Raw genomic sequence first — 19200 nt, 5'->3', positions numbered from 1 at the left:
GTCATAACCAGTTTCATTGCAAAAGGACCCATACACATGTATTTATCAATTCTAGTACCTTTTCAGCACCCAAGTGAGCAACATACAGGAACTTGATCATGAGAATAAACTTCACCTGCCCTTTCTGCAAATTGTCATTCTGGAGTAACAGTGTGAATAGTCACTTTTCACATTGACTAAGGAAAAACGGAATGAAAAGCACAAATGCAACACAGTATAAACAATCTCTTGGAAAAAAAAAAATGTCACAAATTAAGCCAAAGTATTTCATAGAAATTCCTATAAACAGCCTTCACTTATATTAGCTCTACCCTCACAGAGCAAGCCAGCTGGATGTCCTTGAGCACAGTGGTGATCCTCTTCCCTGGGATGGCACCCAACCTGCTACAGCAGCCACACAAAACCTCCAGGTAGCTTCCCTAGCTCCCGCTGGGGTACTCTAAAGCCTCCAGTCGATTTTGAAATCCTGCACCATCTCCCTCAACCGCCTCTCCAAAGGTAGCCCTTAATGCTCCATGGATTTCAGGTAATGACGAAATCCCTCCAAACGCCTCATTCCCGGGCCGGTAGTCAACAGGTTTCTTCAGGAAGGGAGCGCTTTTCCTGGCAGCTATAGCGGCCCATCCTCTTGTTTCGGCTATTTTCTTCCTGTGTTCTTTTTCCTTCCTGTTGCTCCCCTCCCCTGTTTTCTTCTTTTTTGTTGTACTGGGGATCAAACCCAGGGCCTCCCTAGGTAAGGACTCTGCCAACTAGCTACATCCCCAGTCCATTTTCTTTCAGCCCACATCTTGGACCATTTATAGGACCTCCTGATTGTTCAGCTGTGCAATGAAAAGCCACATTCACAGAGCAAATAAAAGAGGCTCCTCCGAGGAGGGGACAAAGCGTTCTGTTCTGTTTCATTGCAATTAACTTGCTTTTCCTTCTTCTAATTTTATTTATTTATTTATTTATTTTACTTTCTTGTACTGGGAATTGAACTCAGGGGTGCTTTACCACTGAGCTATATCCCCAGTCCTTTTTAATTTTTTGTTTTGAGACAGGGTCTTGCTAAATTTCTGAAGGTCTTGTTAAGTTGCTGATGCTGACTTTGAATTTGAGATCCTCCTTTCTCAGCCTCCGAGTCACTGGGAATATAGGCAAATGCCACAACACTTGCTTCCTTCTATTACTTTCTACTCCCTTGCATTGATTCTTTTTTTCTTGACATTTATCATTACTTACGATTTTTTTTATATTTGCATTTATGTTAGTGTGACTCTCCTAATTTAGTGTGAACTCTGATGGCAGGAACATTATCTTATTCTTATCTATGCCCTAACACCTAGACCATTTGAGTAAATGAATAAACGCACCCTTTACATGTGCTCTTCTCTCCTGCTGACAAATGTCATTACTAGATTCAGATTAATGATAAGACCTGATGCAACATCATTTGAGTAAATCAAACAGTGTTATTTAACAACAACAACAAAAAAAAATCACACACACAGAATAAGTCAGCTTAATCAGAGAAATGAACTTCCTTTCCAATTTGAACAGAAGTGGAAACATTGATTTCACTACAAGCGTGTATCATTACTAAAATCTCCTAAGTAAGTGAGGAAAGTCTATGGAATATAACAGCCTGTCTTGATCCAACCTAGCTATACTCACAAGCAAGTATAAATCTGCCCAGACCCCTTCCGCGAGCAGAGGTACCTCATAAGTCCAATGGTTATGCAATGTATAATACTACTGCAGATTAGCTTGTTTCCCTAAAGCATCTCTTGAAGAATTTCCAGGATAGTAGAACTTGGTTTGAGAACATTAGAACACAGTATGGTGGAAATATAACAAGGATCAGTTTCCTATATTTTCAGGAGACCTGCCAACAAGCCCTTAGACCAGACATAGGTCTTATCCTAAAGTGAAGACTCAGAAAACAGGAGATAGTTTAGAAACTGGACAGCAATAAATAAAGAATTGTAGTTTCAGAGATGGGGGTGTGGCTCAGTAGTAGAGTGCTTGCCTAGCATATACAAAGCTTGGGATTTGATTCCTAACTCTGAAAAAAAAAAATTCATAAAATTGAATTAGATGCGTAGTGGTACATTCTTGTAATCTCAGCTATTCAGGAGGCTGAGGCATGGGGATCACAATTTTCATGCTGGCCTCAGAAATTTAGCAAGACTCATCTCAAAATAAAAAATAAGCTGTATGTGGTGGTACACACTTATAATCCCAGTGACTTGGCAGGCTGAGGCAGGAGGATCACAAGTTGGAGACCAACCTTAGCAATTTAGTGAGGCTCTAAGCAACTTAATAAGATCCTGTCTAAAAACAAAAAATTAAAAGGGCTAGGAATTTATCAGTGTTTAAGTACCCCCTGTGTTCAATTCCCAGTACCAAAAAAAAATTTTTAAATTAATAAAAAGAACTGTGTTAGGTGCAGGACAGGCTGAGTAAGCTGTCTGCAGGGCTTGCCAAACAAAGTTAGCTGCAGGATGACCTGGCCACTCAAACCCTGTGTCTGGTTCTTTAATACCTGTTTGCTTCAAGCCCAAATGCCCAAGCCCCCGCTCAAGGCCGAACACTTAACCCCTTTTGTGCCAACCAGGCAGCTTGCAAACCCAGAGACCCTATTAGATTTGGGCTATAAAAACTCCCTCCTGCCGGGCCCCTCTCTCTTGCTATCTCTCTTGCTTTCTCTGTCTCTCTCTTGCGCGCGCTCGCTCTCTCTCTCTCTCTCTCTCTCTCTCTCTTTCTCTCTCTCTTCTCTTCCTCTCTTTTCTCCTCTTGCACTGCTGTAATAAAGATCTCTTGGTTGCTCTGAGTGTTGTGGTCACTTTCCTTTCAAACTGGTCATATAGATCATATTGATCACCACCTCTGGTTTCAATCCTCAATATAAAAAAAAAAAAAAAAGGGCAAATTTACAGAAACTATCTAAATTACTTTTTTTTTTTTCAATTTTGTTTTTGGGGTAGTATATGGACACAACACCTTTATTTAATCTTATTTTGTTTGTTTATTTATTTATTTTAATGTGGAACTTGAGATGTTTTTTATTGTTGTTGTTGTTGGTTTTTCCCAGTGCCTTACATATGCTGGGCAAATGCTCTACCACTGAGTCACAACCACAGCCCCCTAAAATTACTTTTCAGTCAATTTTTTTTAAAAAAATTATAGCCATTCTGTTTATTTGTGAGCAGAGAGGGGGAGTTGGCATCCAAGGAAGCCTAATGACCTTCACCTTCCTAAAAAATTTTGAACTCCCATAATTTTACATTTCAGGGGCTTCACAGTTCCCCAACATATTATCTATGATGTCCAGAGTGAGAACCTTCTCACCTCCAAAACAACCACTGCCTGATTGCGGTTAATCCCAGCGGCTCTGGAGGCTGAGACAGGACAACTGAGAGTTCAAAGCCAGCCTCAGCAATGGTGAAGCGTTAAGCAACTCAGTGAGACCCTGTCTCTAAATAAAATACAAAATAGGGCTAGGGATGTGGCTCAGTGGTCGAGTGCCCCTGAGTTCAATTCCCAGTACCAAAACAAATAAACAAACAAAAAAAGAAACCACTGTGTCAAATTTCATCTTTATCCCCTATTATAATTATTTTCATACTTTGTTTGCTGGAGTTGGTGGAATTACAACAATGGTAGAAGCCATTATTATTATTTTGATGGAGCAATGGGGATTAATATTTTGAAATTGACCTTAGACAATGTCTAACAAGTAAAAAGAACATTTGATAGAACTAGAATTGGTCAGGATGCATATACAGAAAGTAGTATTGTATTCCTACTAATATTTTATTACAAATTATAACAGAAGATCCAGTAGAAACAGTTCAGAATAAAATAGGAAAGGGAAAAATCAAAAAGGCTAAAATCAAAAGCTAACAAAATGATGCATGTGCGTGCACACACACACACACACACAATACAAACAGAGGAAAGAGCAGGAGAACAAGGAAAAAATATTGGCAAGTGAGATAAAGCAACCTTCTTAGAACAATGAAAGTGAAAAAGAAAGCCAAATGAGGAGGAAGGGTTCTTTGACCTAAAAACAAGAGAACAAAGGCAGATTAATCCTGAAAAACATTAAATCTAATTTAAGCCCAAACTAAAAACCAGGCAAAGAAAAAAACCCCTAACGACAAGAAATTTTTCACTTTTTCTGAAACACAAATTTACAATAACAGAAACCCCAGGCAAATAGCCAGTGTGTGCTCCAAAGATGTCCCTTTGAAACAAAACTTAATTATAAAAAGCAGAGGCCTATTTACAAGGAAAAAAGGCAATACAAATCTGAGCCAAATCAAGTTTAGGCAGAAGGCATAGCATGGAACGAACAGCTGTCTTCTCCCCACCTTGTCGTCGTATTCAGAAGCAGGTGGCATTATCTATTTGTCTCTATTTCTATTAGTAATCCACACACATACTAACTGGGAAGTAACCGAGCAAAAAAAGAAAGAAAAAAAAATTAAGACAAAAGCAATTTTCCTATGCTTCTAAAAACTTTGAGTTAACCCACATGTATCTTTGTCAACATTGACTTAAAAATCAAATCAGCTCATTAATTTACTGATGTGAAAACATGTCCAATGTATTTAGTCATTAGTTAAAACAGAAAGATGTGTAACAATACATATAACATGCTAACTTCTGTATATAATAAGAGATAAAATGAAATTTTATATTTATTTATATTTGCATGAATCCTGGAAGGATGCAAAAAAAAAACTAAGAACTGGTGACCAAGGGGTGGGGAAGGAAAGGCCAACACAGGATAGGATGCAGGTGAGATTTTTCACTATATACATTTTATGCTGTTTAGTTCTTTCACTATGTGATTGTATCACCCATTCAAAATTTTAAGCTAAGAAAAAACAAATTTGACTTAATGTGTTTTTTTTTCTTTTTCTTAACATATGTTTTAATTACGAAAATATTATCTGTCTGGGTAAAAAATCAGGAAGTAGGGGCAAAATCTGGACATTGCAAAGGCACTGGTTTAAGAAATACTGTGTATAAGTAAACTGATAGTAGTTGGAGAAAAAGGACTCCCCCTTTCTCTCATTTACATTCTTTCTTTTTTCTTCTTCCATTATAATCACAGACCACCGAGTCTCTACAAATGCACATTTTTCCAGGGGAAAGTCAGATATTTGGAGCCATAGGGTTGCCTTGGGGACTGACCCACCATCTGATGGCAAAGTTCATGGTTCATAATTTCATGTTCCTTACAGACAAAATAGGAGCAAATCTCATAGTTGATGTACATACATTGTAAACTGGTGGAGCATAACTAATTAATGCATGACTGATTGGCCAGTGCACAAGACTATGCAATCAAATTTCTCACCTCAGTACTCTGTGGTGGTACTTTTATCATTGGGTGAGACTGTAAGGCAGGAATTTTGTACCAATTCTAGAAGTCACTGCCTCTGTAACTGCCATGTTGCCTCCAGTGTGTTTTCATTTCCAAATTATTGCCTTTGCTTTTTCATATACATATATTTTTTTTCTTGTAATAGCTTATGCTTGTGTGTATGTGTGTGCATGTATGTGCTTGACATCAAACACAGGGCCTTGCACATGCTAGGTGTTTTAGTCAGCTTTTTTGTTGCTGCGACTAAAATACCTGACCAGATCAATTTTAGGGGAGGAAAAGTTCATTTGAGGCTCAGGGTTTCAGAGATCTCAGTCCATGGACAGTAGGTTCCATACCTTGGGGTTTGAGGTGAGGTTGAATATCATAGTGGAGTGTGTAGCAGAGGGAAGCAGCTCACATGATGATCAGCAAGCAGAGAGGGAGAGAGAGCTCCACTTGCCAAATACAAACACATACCCCAAAGCCATGCCCTCAATGTCCCACCTCCTCCAGGCATATCCCACCTGCCTTCAATTAATACTCAATTAATACTCAGGTGATTTAATTCACTGATTGGGTTAAGGGTCTCATAACCTAATCATTTCTCCTCTAAACCTCTTCTTGCATTGCCTCACACATGAGCTTTTGGGGGACACCTCACATCCAAACCACAACACTAGGCAAGTGCTCTGCCACTGAGCTAAATCCCCAGATACTAAAAAGATCTCAACTTGACTAAGAAAATCAAATAAACTACACTATTATATATGGTTAATTTTCAGTGAAAGTAATTTTACCATGAAAACAAACCTCTTTAGCTGTAATCTCAGTGACTCTGGAAGCTGTAGAGTCAGGAAGATCAAAAGTTTGAGGCTAGCCTCAGCAACTTTGTGAGATCCTGTCTAGGGTTTTTTGTTTGTTTGTTTGTTTGTTTTGTTTTGTTTTTTAAGGCAAGCCTCTTTCCTTTCAGTTAGGCTTTTATCTCCAAATATGGTCCTTAGTGTAAAAGTCTTCAATGGCTGCCTATCTTACTTAGAAAATAAGGTTCTTACACTTCAGCCTGGAACCAAGGCCCAAACAATCTAGTCCCTCTCTACCTTCCCCCTCATTTCTTCAGTTGAACTATTTTAGTCTGTTTAGTGATTAAACATTTCTGAATTTGCCTGCATGAAGCACCTTGTTCCACATCTTTGCCACCTATCTTTTCTTGTAAGGCTTAACTGAAATCTCATCCATTCTTCTTCCACACACCCAACCCACCCTCAGCTCCTACAAGGTTGTTTCTCCTTTGAATTCCTGTAACAAGTGTAATCACTAATACTTAACATGTGCTATTTTTCACTCATTGCTGTATATCTTTTTTTTTTTTTTTTTTTTTACTTTTTAAAAACTGGGCCCTCTTCCTTGCAGTTCAGCAGAGAAAGCCAAGTTTAAACCATGACAATATAATGTACAAAATGACTAGGAGTAGTCATTTTCTTATGTATATACCTATTTCTCATCCAGATTGAAAGCATTTGTCTCATGTCAGTTATGATTTTTAGGATAATGTTTTATTCATATCACATGATTAATAGATACTGATTGACATCTAAAAAGATGACTGATAGACTCAAGAAATAAAACTGACTTGAATGTGTGTCCTGACACCATAAGACTCAGGAAAACCCATCTATATTGCAGGCATCCTGCAGCCTCTCTAGAAATAAATGAAGTCATCAGTTTTCTTTTGTTCCCCCCAAGAACTTCTTTTATATAGGAGGCCCTTCCAGACCTATTTTCCTTAACTTTGAGCCATTATTCCCTTGCTCTCCTAAACATTTAGTTTTGGCTGGATTGGTCAAATTTATACATTAAAAAAATCATAAATAAAATGGAACTCAAAAAAATGTTGAGTACTTGGATGAACACTGAAAATACTATGCTAAGTGAAAAAAGCCAGGCACAAAAATATAAATAATTCCTTAAATAATTCGTTTCATATGAAAGTAAAAAATAGTTAAATCTATAAAGAGAAAGCAGATTAGTGGTTGTTAGGGTCTGTTGCGGGTAGGGGACAGTGGAGGAATGAGGAAGGTTTTCTTTTGAAATGATGAAATGTTCTAAAATTGACTGACAATGACCACGTTTATCTATGAATATACTAAATACTATACACTTTAAATAAGTGAATTTTATATGTGAATATAAAATATTTTATATGTGAATCTAGAGATTATGTGAATACCTCAATACAGCTCATCTTTTTCTCTCTTACTTTTTAATTTTATTATATTTTATTGCCAGGCATGATGACACATGTCTACAACTCGTGACTTGGGAGGCTGAGGCAGGAGGATTAAAAGTCCTAGACAGCCTTGGGAAGATTTTAATCCTTCTTAACTTTGCAAGACTCCGACTCAAAAAGATTAAAAAGGGCTGAGGATGTAGCTCAGTGGTAAAGTGCCCCTGAGTTTAATCCCCAGTACCAAAAAAAACAAACCAACATAAACAGAAGAAAATTTACATATGCATATGAGTACATATGAATTGAATAAACTCACTTAATGATATACTAAAAACGCCCAAAATATTCCTCTCTAGTATCTCCAGGACATATTTTTTAATCTAAGTACAGATCAGCAATAGGAAAGTCAAGCACCAAATGCAGCCTTCCTCTGGCCTCCAGTTATCTTTCTGCCAATGTCCCACAAGAACACTATATGCCTTGTTCTAGTCACAGTGATTGTGACAATGACCAATGAATGTGCATAGTACTTTTTTGCAGGTCTGTGCTTTGGCTTACCCTGATGTGAAATCCTTTCTACCTTCCATCCTTTAAAACTAAGCTCAGGGGTTGAGGTATTATTCATGAGTTCAATCCCCTGCACCTCCCATACATACAGAAGAACTAAGCTCAAAATTTTTTATGAAACTTTCCTTACCCAACCCAATCTCCACTGTCTAGTGTACACAATCACTCCTTACTTTGGGTCCCAAAACATGACTTATACCTACTTCATACAAGCTTTGTACAATGGGTACTTCATATCTTATAATTGTAGGACACACTTGCACTCCCAGAGACTTGGGAGGCTGAGGCAGGATTGCAATTTTGAGGCCAGCCTCAGCAATTTAGTGAAACTCTCAAAAACCTAACAAGACCCTGTCTCAAAACAAAAAAATAAAATAAAATAAAATAAAAAAAGCTGGGAATGTAGCTTAGTGGTAGAGTGCCCCTGGGTTCAATTCCCATGACTCCCTCAAAAATAAATAAATAAATGTGTAGGGCACTTGAGAGAAGTACCATTTTTATATTCTCAACTTAATATTGTTAGCTAATGCTATATAAAGAAATATTAAAAATAAAGAAAAATGTCTAAACCATCTCATGAAACGAATGTAATAGTATATATCTAAAGGATGCACAGTCCTGCCCTCTAAACCAGTTCTCAGAAACAAATAGATACTAGCAGTTCCCTTAAAGGTCTGGGGAAGATTTTAGTGGTCAGTGGAGAGGAAAAGTGGCGACAGGACCACTCCAGGATGCTTTTTCTTTAAGCAAGGCTCAGCTAAATTGGTCAGTGACTAACAAAGGATTACTTGAAAGAGTTCTTCAAAAAGCTTCCTGTTCCAAATACCTCTTCCATATTATACCACTAACAATTGAAATGTCAACACTAGGACATTAGAGGATCATCAGTCTTTCTCTTCCAAGTACTGGAGCACTTTACCACTAAACCACATAATCTGAGCCTTTTTTTTAATTGAGACACTAAATTGATGGTCTCAAACTTGTGATCCTCCTGCCTCTGAGTTACTGGGAGTACAGGCACATACCACCATTCCCAGCTTTTCAGAGTCCAGCTCCAACAGGAGACAAATGGATGGTGAGGAGTCTCATGAAATGAATGTAACAATGAATGTAACGGATGGCGAAAGGGGGGTAGAGAAACAACAGACACAAAAGTGAAGGTGCTGAATCCCAATCTTTACTTGTGAAGTTAATCATATATACTTTTCATTTTGGCAAGTTCGCAGTTCTTTGTGGTTACAAAACAGGAATCATTATTCAAAGAAACAAAATCGTAGCTACAATTAGATAAGAAGAATGTATCTTGGCTTATGCATAAGCAAGCATTTTTACTTTCAGTTCTCGTTTTGCTTTGAGCTGTTTCTGCTTAGTTAGCTTTTAATAATAGTTAGAAATGTCCCAGACTATTGACCTATACCTTGACTATTCTTTCTTGACTTACTGACTAGAATCGGTGCCACGGTTATGGCAAGTGGTTAACTTGAAAAGAGAGGCTACTAATTTTAATCAAACAAGAGCAAGAGCACAAACCATTGTGCACAGGAACAAGAATAAGTTGCCCACTACTAAGCACTAATCTGTCTTCTTAACATTAATTCTTCTTCTCTAGATTTTAATTTAATTTCTCAAAAACTTCCTTGACTGTTTTTCCTACAGGGGGTTTTTCATTAAACATTAACAATTTACATTCCACAGCTGAAACATTGCATTTAGAGCAAACAGATTTATTCTTTAGAAGTAGTTGCATTTATTGGGAAAGTCATGTTTTTTCCTTCATACTTAATGGTCATATGAGAAGTCACATACTTCTTAAAGGAATACAAAAACAAACCAGCCCATTCCCAGAAACATACTGCACTCCTCCAGAGGATGGACGCCTTGCCATTGCCTGAGTCAGAGGAGGGGCGCGGCACCAGCTGGTACTGTCCTTTCCTAAAAGGCACATAAACTTGAGAGGGCAGTGTGCTTTCAATCATGCCAGCCAGCTGAATGCCAGCTAATTGTGTAACAATGCCTACATGCAGCATGATAGGAACGTTCTGATCAAGCAAAAGTGAAAGGACTACAGCCCAGAAAGCAAAGAGTAGGAAGAAAGAAGGGCCTCAAAGAAGCTGGGTATGAACTAACTTCAGAGGTTGGCCTGGACTGGCAGGAATCTAGTCAGCAGGGGGGACACTGGCAGCAGACAATAGGATGCTTGCCACTACATTGTCAGAATGTAGTGATGGAGAGAATGGCTACAGAATGCGAGAGTAGAGGGGAAGTAATGCAAGAAGAGATATGTAAGGGGCTTAATAAATTCAGATATTCATGAGGGTAGACAGGGAATGAAACAATCAGAAGAAAGGACAGAGGCAAAGACTGGTCTGAAGAAGTGGTCATTGAGTGTCAGATGTTAGCCCTCCCTCAGCTTATAACATCTTTCAACATTTGGCTTTTTTCTTCATCCTTTGCTGCTCACACATCATCTTGTCCCTATTCTCAGCGACTTGTCTGAGAAGCAGACAGTCACACGAGATATGTGGCTCACACCTTTTCATGCCAGTGTTGGGCTGTGCCCCAGCCTCACACCAAATTGCACCCAAAAAATGAAAAATTGTTTCATCTCTCTTTATTATAAAAACATTAAGATATTAACTAAATTCCAGGAGGTTCTGGGCTGGTCTTGTTTGGTCTCTAGTGCTTTAGGTGAGGCAGTAGTAGGAGCTACTGTGTGACAGTCAAAGGCCTATGTCAAACCATGGGTATATCCCCAGGTGTGACAGAGCATGGGCTCCGTCTCTTACAAGAATGGAGGTGAAAACAAACTGCTCTGAGAAGACAATTGAGCAAGAGGATCTGGTACCAGAAGTATCTGGTGGGAAAGTGGAGAAGGTGAAGGACGGGGATCTTCCACTCCTTTCCTTTCTGCTATTATGGAAGGGTAGAGGCACATGACCCAGAAAAGGGCCAAAGAAGGTAGTAGTTACTTGGATCCCATTAGTGGTTGGACCACTCCAAGGCTGGTCAAATGGCATTGTCAGGGGGCGGAATGCTGGCCATAAGAATGGAGACAAACTTTTCCAGTTTCTGTGCAGCTTGTTTTCCAGTCTCTAATACTTCCTCATGAGTTGTCTTTTCCAGGCTTTCATAATCCATGATGACCTTGTTAGTGATAAGGGAGAAGCCAAAGACTCGAAGGCCACAGTGCCGTGCAACTATGACTTCTGGTACTGTGCTCATGCCTGATTTGGAAAAAGAGAGAAATAAACTGTTAGGGATCACAAATGACTCTTCCTCACCTTTGAGACTATCTTTTCTTCTTTTTTGGGTGGGGGGCTGGGGTAGGGCCATACCAGGAATTGAACCCAGGGGTGCTTAACCACTGAGCCACATCCCAGTCCTTTTTAAAAACTTTTTATTTGGAGACATGGTGTCAACTGAGTTGCTTAGGGTCTTGCTAGGTTGCTAAGACTGGCTTGGACCATCTTTCTTTTTTGGGGGGGAAGTGGGGGGTCATACCAGGAATTGAACCCAGGGGTGTTTAACCACCGAGGCACATCTCCAGCCTCTTTAAAAAAAATTGTATTTGGAGACACTGAGTTGCTTAGGGCCTTGCTAGGTTGCTGAGGCTGGCTTAGACCATGTTTCTTTTTCTTTTCTTTTTTTTGGGTGTGTGTGTGGGGGGGTGGGGAGGCGGTAGCATATCAGGAATTGATCCCAGAGGTGCTTAACACTGAGCCACATCCCCAGCCCTTTTTAATTTTTTTTATTTGGAGTCAGGGTGTCACTGAATTGCTTAGGGCCTTGCTAGGTTGCTGAGGCTGGCTTTGAATTTGCAATCTTCTTGCCTCACTCTCACGAACCCTTGGAGCACAGGCATGCACCACCATGCCCAGCTAGACTATCATTCATAACTTGGGAATTTAAAAATTTATCAGGCACAGTGGCACGCACCTGTAGTCCCAGAAGTTTAGGAGGCTGAAGCAATTTAGAAGGCTCAAAGGTGAGGAAGAGTGAGAAGGAGGATCAAGTTTAAGGCTAGGCCCTAGGCAACTTAGTGAGACCCTGACTCAAAATATAAAATAAAAAGGGCTAGGGATGTTGCTCACTGGTAAAGCATCCTGGGTTAAATCCTCAGCACATCCCCTCACCCCCCAAAAACCTCAAACTTCCAAAGAAGTGCTAAATTAGTGTTTAGCTAATCTCAGCAACTCAGAAGGTTAAGGCAGGAGGATTTGAGTTCAAAGCCAGCCTCACCAGATAAGCAAAGCACTTGGCAACTCCACAAGACCCTGTCTCTAAATAAAATATAAAAAAGGGCTGGAGATGCGGCTCAGTTGATTAAGTACCCCTGGGTTCAATATATATATTGCTAATGCAATGTGTTATTTCAGTGTGTTTATGCTACTTTTGAAGTCAGGAATAACTGACTAAATAAAGAAGTCCACCTTCCAGACTGAGTTAGACAGTAGCTTTACTGATATTTTTTTATAATAATTCTTAGAAATATTTCAAATCATGAGTTGGGTTATTATCACTGAAGCAGTTAAGTCCTTGCTACTCAGAGGGGAAGTTTCTTGTGCTGTAACATTAAACTTCCCCACTGGTTTCCTGAAAGTCAGTTGAATCCAACCTTCCTTTAAATAAGATCCTCTTGAACTAACTAGAGTCTCTAATCTACTCCTCCCCCATGCTCTTTTAGATCCCCAGTCAAATTCCCCTTCTCACCAACAGCATCTGCCCCCAGCTGCTGCAGCAGGCGACTCTCTGCCACAGTCTCAAAGCTGGGGCCTGCCACCATCACATAGGTGCCTTCCTGTAGCTCTCGATTCTCTCCCATTAGTTTCCAGGTACTGAGAGCCTTCTCCCTCATGTTCCGGTCATAAGCATCAGACATGGCAGGGAAACGAACTCCAAACCTAGGGCATAAGTTGTATTATCTCAGAAACATGGACTCTCTCACAACTCCTAGAAAAGTCCTGAAACCCTATACTCAAGAGCCAGATACATACCTTTCATCATTAGGCCCTTTGAGAGGGTTCTGACCACCCAAACCAGGTAGGTTGATGTGATCACGAATCAGCATGATATCTCCAACCTCGAAATTAGGATTGAGCCCTCCAGCTGCATTGGTGACCACCAAGGTGTCCACACCCAGAAGCCGGAAAACCCTCACAGGGAATGTCACCTTAGAAGAAAAAGTTAGAAAAAGTTTTCTCAAACGTTCACCATCTACTTAGGCAGATGTGCATAATACATGAAAGATGAAAAGGGGGACCAAAAGTCTATGTCGTCCAAAGAGCTAGGCAATAAAAGAGTAGTTCTCTTCCACTTCTTCCAGACCCAACCAGCCCTCTGCCCCTGATTACCTTCCAGAGGGGGTAGCCTTCATATGTGTGGAATCTGCCTTGCATCATTACACAGGCCTTGTCATTCAAGAACCCAAACACCAGTCGACCAGCATGACCTGGCACTGTACACAAACAAAAGGGAAAAAGAACGGTATTATGCTCTCATATAACACAGAACCTTTGGGGACCTACTAGGAGCCACTCTCTCCCTGTGCTTAACACATTAAAGTTATAATTAAACAAAAAGCATTAAGTCTGGTGGAAAGACAGGCAATTATAATCATAAAAATGTATCCTGAGATTAGAGCTATGTGGGTAAGGATGCTCCATATGAATATATGGAGAAAGAGCAAAAGGCTTTTTAAAGCAGTTTCAGTCAGTGCTGTGGTATATACCTGTGGTCCCAAGCAACTTAGGAGGCTAAGACAGGAGGATCACAAGTTTGAGGCCAATGCAAGCGATTTAGAGAGACCCTGTCTCAAAAAAAAGGCCAGAGTAGGGGGTGTAGCTTGGTGGTAGAAAACCTGTGGGTTAAATCCCCAGAACTGCATACAAAAAAAAATATATTTTTTTTTCCCAAATGAACGAGAAAGACATTTGAAAGAAAGTAAAAGTGACTAAGAAATAAAGTTGGTGATAATGAATGCAGTAATTATAGGCTTTTTCCAAAATTTTTAAAATTCTTAAAATAAACCCAGACATGCTGCTTCAGGCCTGTAATCAATCCTAGCTGTTTGGGAGGCTGAAGGTAGGATTGGCAGTTCAAGGGAGCCGGGACAACATAGTAAAACCCAGACTCAAAAAATAAAAAGGGCTGGGGAGATAGTTCATTAGAAGATCACTTGCATGAGGCCCTGGGTTTAATCACTAGTACTGAAAAAGAATATCCTTGTGTTATGCTAACGAAAGAATATGCCTCTTCATTCCAAAAGAAAGCTCAGGTATACATTGTCTTCCTAAAGAGGAGGCTTCTGAGCAAGGGGGAAAGAGGCTGAATTTGGGCCCATGCAAATCTTCCTTATGATGCACAGTACAGTTTTGTGGGAATGCATGCCAAGGTAGGTATACATGGCAATTGGAATACAGATAACTCCCCACAAACATAACCATATCACCATTTCCCTCTTCTGACAGCCCCTTCTAATGGATGGCCAATTTATCCCTGAGGGTATGAATGGTCTGGGAGAGGGGCCAGAATCAAGAGGAAGTATTAAGGGCTACACAAACAGAATTTATCTTAAAAAAAATTAGTAGTGCTGGGTGTGGTAAGGCATACCTATAATTCCTGAGACTCACAAGGCTAAGGCAGGAAGATAATAAGTTAAAAGCTAGCCTCAGCAACTTAGCAAGACCTTGTCTCAAAATAAAAAATAAAAAGGGCTGGGTATGTACCTCCGTAGTAAAGCACCACTGAGTTCAATCTCTATTTCCAAAAATTTTTTAAAATTTAAAATAAATAAGTAGTAAAAGCAAAGAAAACCAACGTAGAATATGAAAAATAAAAAGACTGATAAAAACTCATTATCACTTAGTGCAATATCCTGCTCACTGGAAGCAGCAGTCACATGGCAGGTGGAGCCAATGTCACTACCCTCTCCCTCTGAGAACTATGCCCTTCCTCTTTGTATTTTTTCCTTTTCCAACCCCCATTCCCACACCCGCCTGCTCTGGTCTCTGTCTTGTTCCAAAGGGTTTTTTAAGTATTTATTAAAAGTCCTAACTCTGTAGAACTCTGCAGAGAAAAGAGGAAGGAAGATAGAAACCTAAAAAATTAATAAATAAACCAAGGGAAGTCAGTTTTTTGAGAATAAGTAAACCAAATAAACCACCCTGTCCTTTACTTGTGCCTGTTTCACCTAGCCCTTTTCTAACTTAGCCTTAGAGCTTTCTGGCTGTTACAGGAATGCTAGATGTGCTATCTTCTCATCCCTCAATTCCCCATTATGTGTGGGGAACATCCACCTCCATCCCCTTCCAAAGGGTCAGTGTGAATCAGACCTTGTGCAATCATGTATTAATCTAGTGTCTGTAAGAACATGGTCCACATCTCTTATCCTAGGCCTGGAGCTAGAGTTGGGGAAAATGGCAGGAAGACACTGGACAGAAGCCTGACCTTGTCCTGGGAGGCTACAGGCATTGTTTCCATTTTGCTGCAGGCTGGAGAGGTGTATATTAAGTGGTAATGATAGTATATGGGAGGAAGCACATGTGGGGACGTATTGTAGAGTTATTGTAAGGAGCTGAGTCAGTAAAGCACAGAAAGACATCATCATACTCACAGTGACACACACATGCCCTGTCTATTATGGGATTTCTATGAGGGGAAATCTCTTCTCAAGTCATTCTGATTCATGGTAGTCTTTTTTTCCTCTCTAACAACATTTTTTTGAGGTCAAATGCTAGGTCCAGGAGTAGACACATTGGTCTCCCTGGCTGAGTTCCACAGACTCCCATCAGAATACCTCAGTCCTATCCCCCACTTCCCCTTGCCAGTACCTGTGCTTTGGGGAAAGTTGGGTATCTCACTATAGTCAAAGAACTGGGCCTCAGTTAATTTATTGGTCAGGCCCCCTAAGCCAGAACCACAGATCACTGCCACTTGAGGTCGGTGCTTGGTACGAGAGAGAAGCCATTCTGCAGTCTTCTGATAATCTTCATATGTGAATCTAGGGAACAAAAGGAAAATAAAGTCAGTTCTCCCATTCCAAAGGCATCAGAGACAAATGACCATCAGTACAAAAAAAGGTTGGCAGGTATACCAGGGCAACAGGGACAGAGAAGCTGGCCAAGAAGAAGCCATACTATGTTTACTGATCACTCACCACCCCTCTTTTGAATCAGGCCCACTGAAGTCTAGTGTGTGACTCTTTCCATTGTAGTGCCTGGCAAAAGTTAGTGAACCTGTGTCCACTAACAGCCACAACTGCAATGCTGTTAACATCACCAAGTTTGTTTGCTGCTGCTGCTTCTTTTTTTTTTCTTTTCAACCCTGAGGGACAAAACCCAGGGCTTCTCACATGCCAGGCAAGCATGCCAGCCCTGGGATATATCCCCAGCACAGGCAGGTTTAATAGCTCTCCCTTGTGACAAAGATTTAGAGAGGAGAACCACAGGGTGCAGAGAAGTGCAATGGAATAATCAAATCAAGGTATGTAAGGCTAAGGCGAGCACTCAAAATGGAATTGAGCCCTTCCTGAGGGCAGTAACAGATCTAATACAATCTTCCTTAGCACCCTATCTATTCCTTGGGGACACTCAAAATGTAATTAAGACTAATGACCTTGAAGACAGAAATAAGCCAAATTTCCTTTTGGATCCTCACCCTCTAGCTTCTTCCTCAGCCAAAATACTTAACACTATTTTTTTTCTTTCTCTCTCTTTTGCAGTGCTGGGGACCATACCACCGCTTCATGAATACTAGTTAAACACTCCACACTGAGCTGCCATATTCTCAGCTTTCATTTTGTTTTTGTTTGTTTGTTTGGGAGCACTTCTATGCACCATTCTTAGTTCCCTGGATCATTATTTCTGGGATTCCTAGGGCCGAACAGACCCTTGTCATATGGTAATTGCAAAGGTACCCAAGATCAGACACTAAACTATTGCAAAAAAGCTGACTCAATCCACAACACCAGACTCAATCCACATCACCAACAAAGGCTATAGGACTGACCATAATTCTCAGAAGCTTGTTAAAAATGTAGATTCCAAGCCACGCGTAGTGGCACACGCCTGTAATCCCAGCAACTAGGAGGCTGTGGCAGGAGGATAGCAAGTTCAGCCTAGACAATTTAGTGAGACACTGTTTCAAAATAAAAAATAAAAAGGGCTGGGGATGTAGCTCTGTTACACTCAGTGTTTGAAACTTACTTTTGCTTTCCTTCTGTCTGTGATTCTTTCTTTCCTCCTGTGTCTCCTTTCTTTCTTTCTCCTGCCCCTCCTCCTCTTCCCTGCCTACTCCCATCTTCCCTTCACATAACCCTTCAGGGACCAAAGGGCAAATACACTTACCCAGAATCCCTATGCCTCCAACAAAAATCAATCCAGAAATTTCTCAGTTTCATGTCCAATCTCTCACACCCATCTTAAAAGATCAAAGATTGTTCTCAGAGGTGGAACAATGTTGAACACAACTAAGCAAGCCTCCAGAGGAAATTTTTCTCTCTAAAAGCAGAGCCTAGGAACTGGGTGCCTCAATGTCCACTTGTAGTCTCAGATACTCAGGTAGCTGAGCTGGGAGGACTGGTCGAGTCCAGGAGTATGGGACCAACCTGGACAATGTAGATAGGACCCCACCTCAAAAACAATAAATAAATAAACCAGGCGGTTCTCAGGGAAATGACTGGGTAAGAGCTGGGTGGAAGCAATAGAGGTACAAGGTGATGCAAAGAAGCAAAAAAGTCGGCAAGAAATTAATCAACTAGCATCCCCCAGAGGTGCAAAAAAGGAACTGAAAGAACTGTTAAGCATGGCCACTTGGCATGTCTCATTCACAGCTCATAGGACTTCCTCATTCATGATCTGTCCCCCAAGAATACCTTGAATTCCTAATTATCCAAAGCCACTGTGATCCCTAATGTTATGTTGATTACTTGGACCAAGAGAGAGAAGAGTTTTTCAAAAGTGTGGGAAGGCGTGGTTACTTGTCTGTTGCTGAGCTCAGTGAATAAATATTTCCTTCGACACTCCATTCACGACCTCCAATTTGGAGGACCTCCAATTTGGAGGGAAAGGAGGAGCGGCTAGGGAAGTGAGCATTCTTTCCTCTAAAGCAGAAACTAAGAATTCGCCCCCTGAAAGTACTTGGTGCTTTACCCAGACTCTAGAATGGGGATTTGTGAAGAGCATATGGGGTGGGAGACCTCCTCCCTGGTATGGAGTTGGGGGTATACTTCCCTCTCCACTTGCACCCCTAGTGCACGCGCGCGCGCGCACACACACACACACGGACGCACGGACGCACAACAGTCCCTTAGAGTTGCCACTCTACACAAACTTGTCCCCTTCCTGTTCTGGTGGCGCTACCCAGCTCGATTCCCGCGCGCGCCGGCTCTGGCTGCCCCACTGTTCTGTTGCCTTGACCCAGACACGAGGCTTAGTGCCAGGCCTCTCTGCATCATCAGGGCACTCGTTCCCTCCCCCAGCCACCTCTGGGCCCTGGGTGCCAAGTTCCCAGGTCTGAGTGACAGCCATTTCCCCTCCCCAGGGCCTCCCGGGTCCCCGGGCCTCACTCGTTCTCCATGGAGCTGCCGACTCCCTGCCCAAGATCCTGCCGGTCTTCGCTCGCTCGGCTCGGTTGAGCTGCGTGGCAGTTGCGGTAGCCGAGTCTGGTCCGCACAGTTAGGGCACTGTTCTCCCGGCGCAGGCTTATATCCCCAAGCCCGGGAGTCCACAGCCAATGGCAGCTGAGCACGCCGGCCAGCCCCGTCTCCATGGTGACACACCCTGATTCAATCGCCCCAGGCTGTAAACCTAATCAGAGTTCTTTCCAGAGCTGGTCCCTCTCCTCTTTAGAGGCATCCAGCCTTTCCTCCCTGAACCCATTTCCGTTCTCAGGGTTAGGGTTTTCAGCAAAACAGGCCTACGAGGAGGAGGGGTAGAAGAAGGGTGGAGAGCTCCTGAACTGCCTATCTTCATTCCGGACTGTGTGTACAGCAAGCCGTGAGAGATTTAAAAAGAGAAAAATGTTAAACCTTAGATTGTGAAACCGC

At 41.3% G+C, this 19200-nt stretch overlaps 1 protein-coding gene across 1 annotated transcript; it reads right to left on the bottom strand.

Moving 5' to 3' along the window:
- Nucleotides 1-9311: 9311 nt before the first annotated feature.
- Nucleotides 9312-18845, bottom strand: Pnp (purine nucleoside phosphorylase). The gene is made up of 6 exons (XM_076850510.1): nt 18721-18845; nt 15986-16155; nt 13508-13611; nt 13151-13326; nt 12867-13057; nt 9312-11380 (listed from the first exon to the last, which is right to left on the bottom strand). Exons 1-6 carry the CDS (start codon nt 18729-18731, stop codon nt 11163-11165), a joined length of 870 nt encoding a protein of 289 aa, XP_076706625.1. The 5' UTR covers nt 18732-18845; the 3' UTR covers nt 9312-11162.
- Nucleotides 18846-19200: the final 355 nt, after the last annotated feature.

Source organism: Callospermophilus lateralis, chromosome 3, assembly GCF_048772815.1.
Source record: "Callospermophilus lateralis isolate mCalLat2 chromosome 3, mCalLat2.hap1, whole genome shotgun sequence".
NCBI lineage: Eukaryota > Metazoa > Chordata > Mammalia > Rodentia > Sciuridae > Callospermophilus > Callospermophilus lateralis.
The sequence above is the reverse complement of the archived record's forward strand: the minus strand, read 5'-3'. Positions and strand labels throughout refer to the sequence as shown.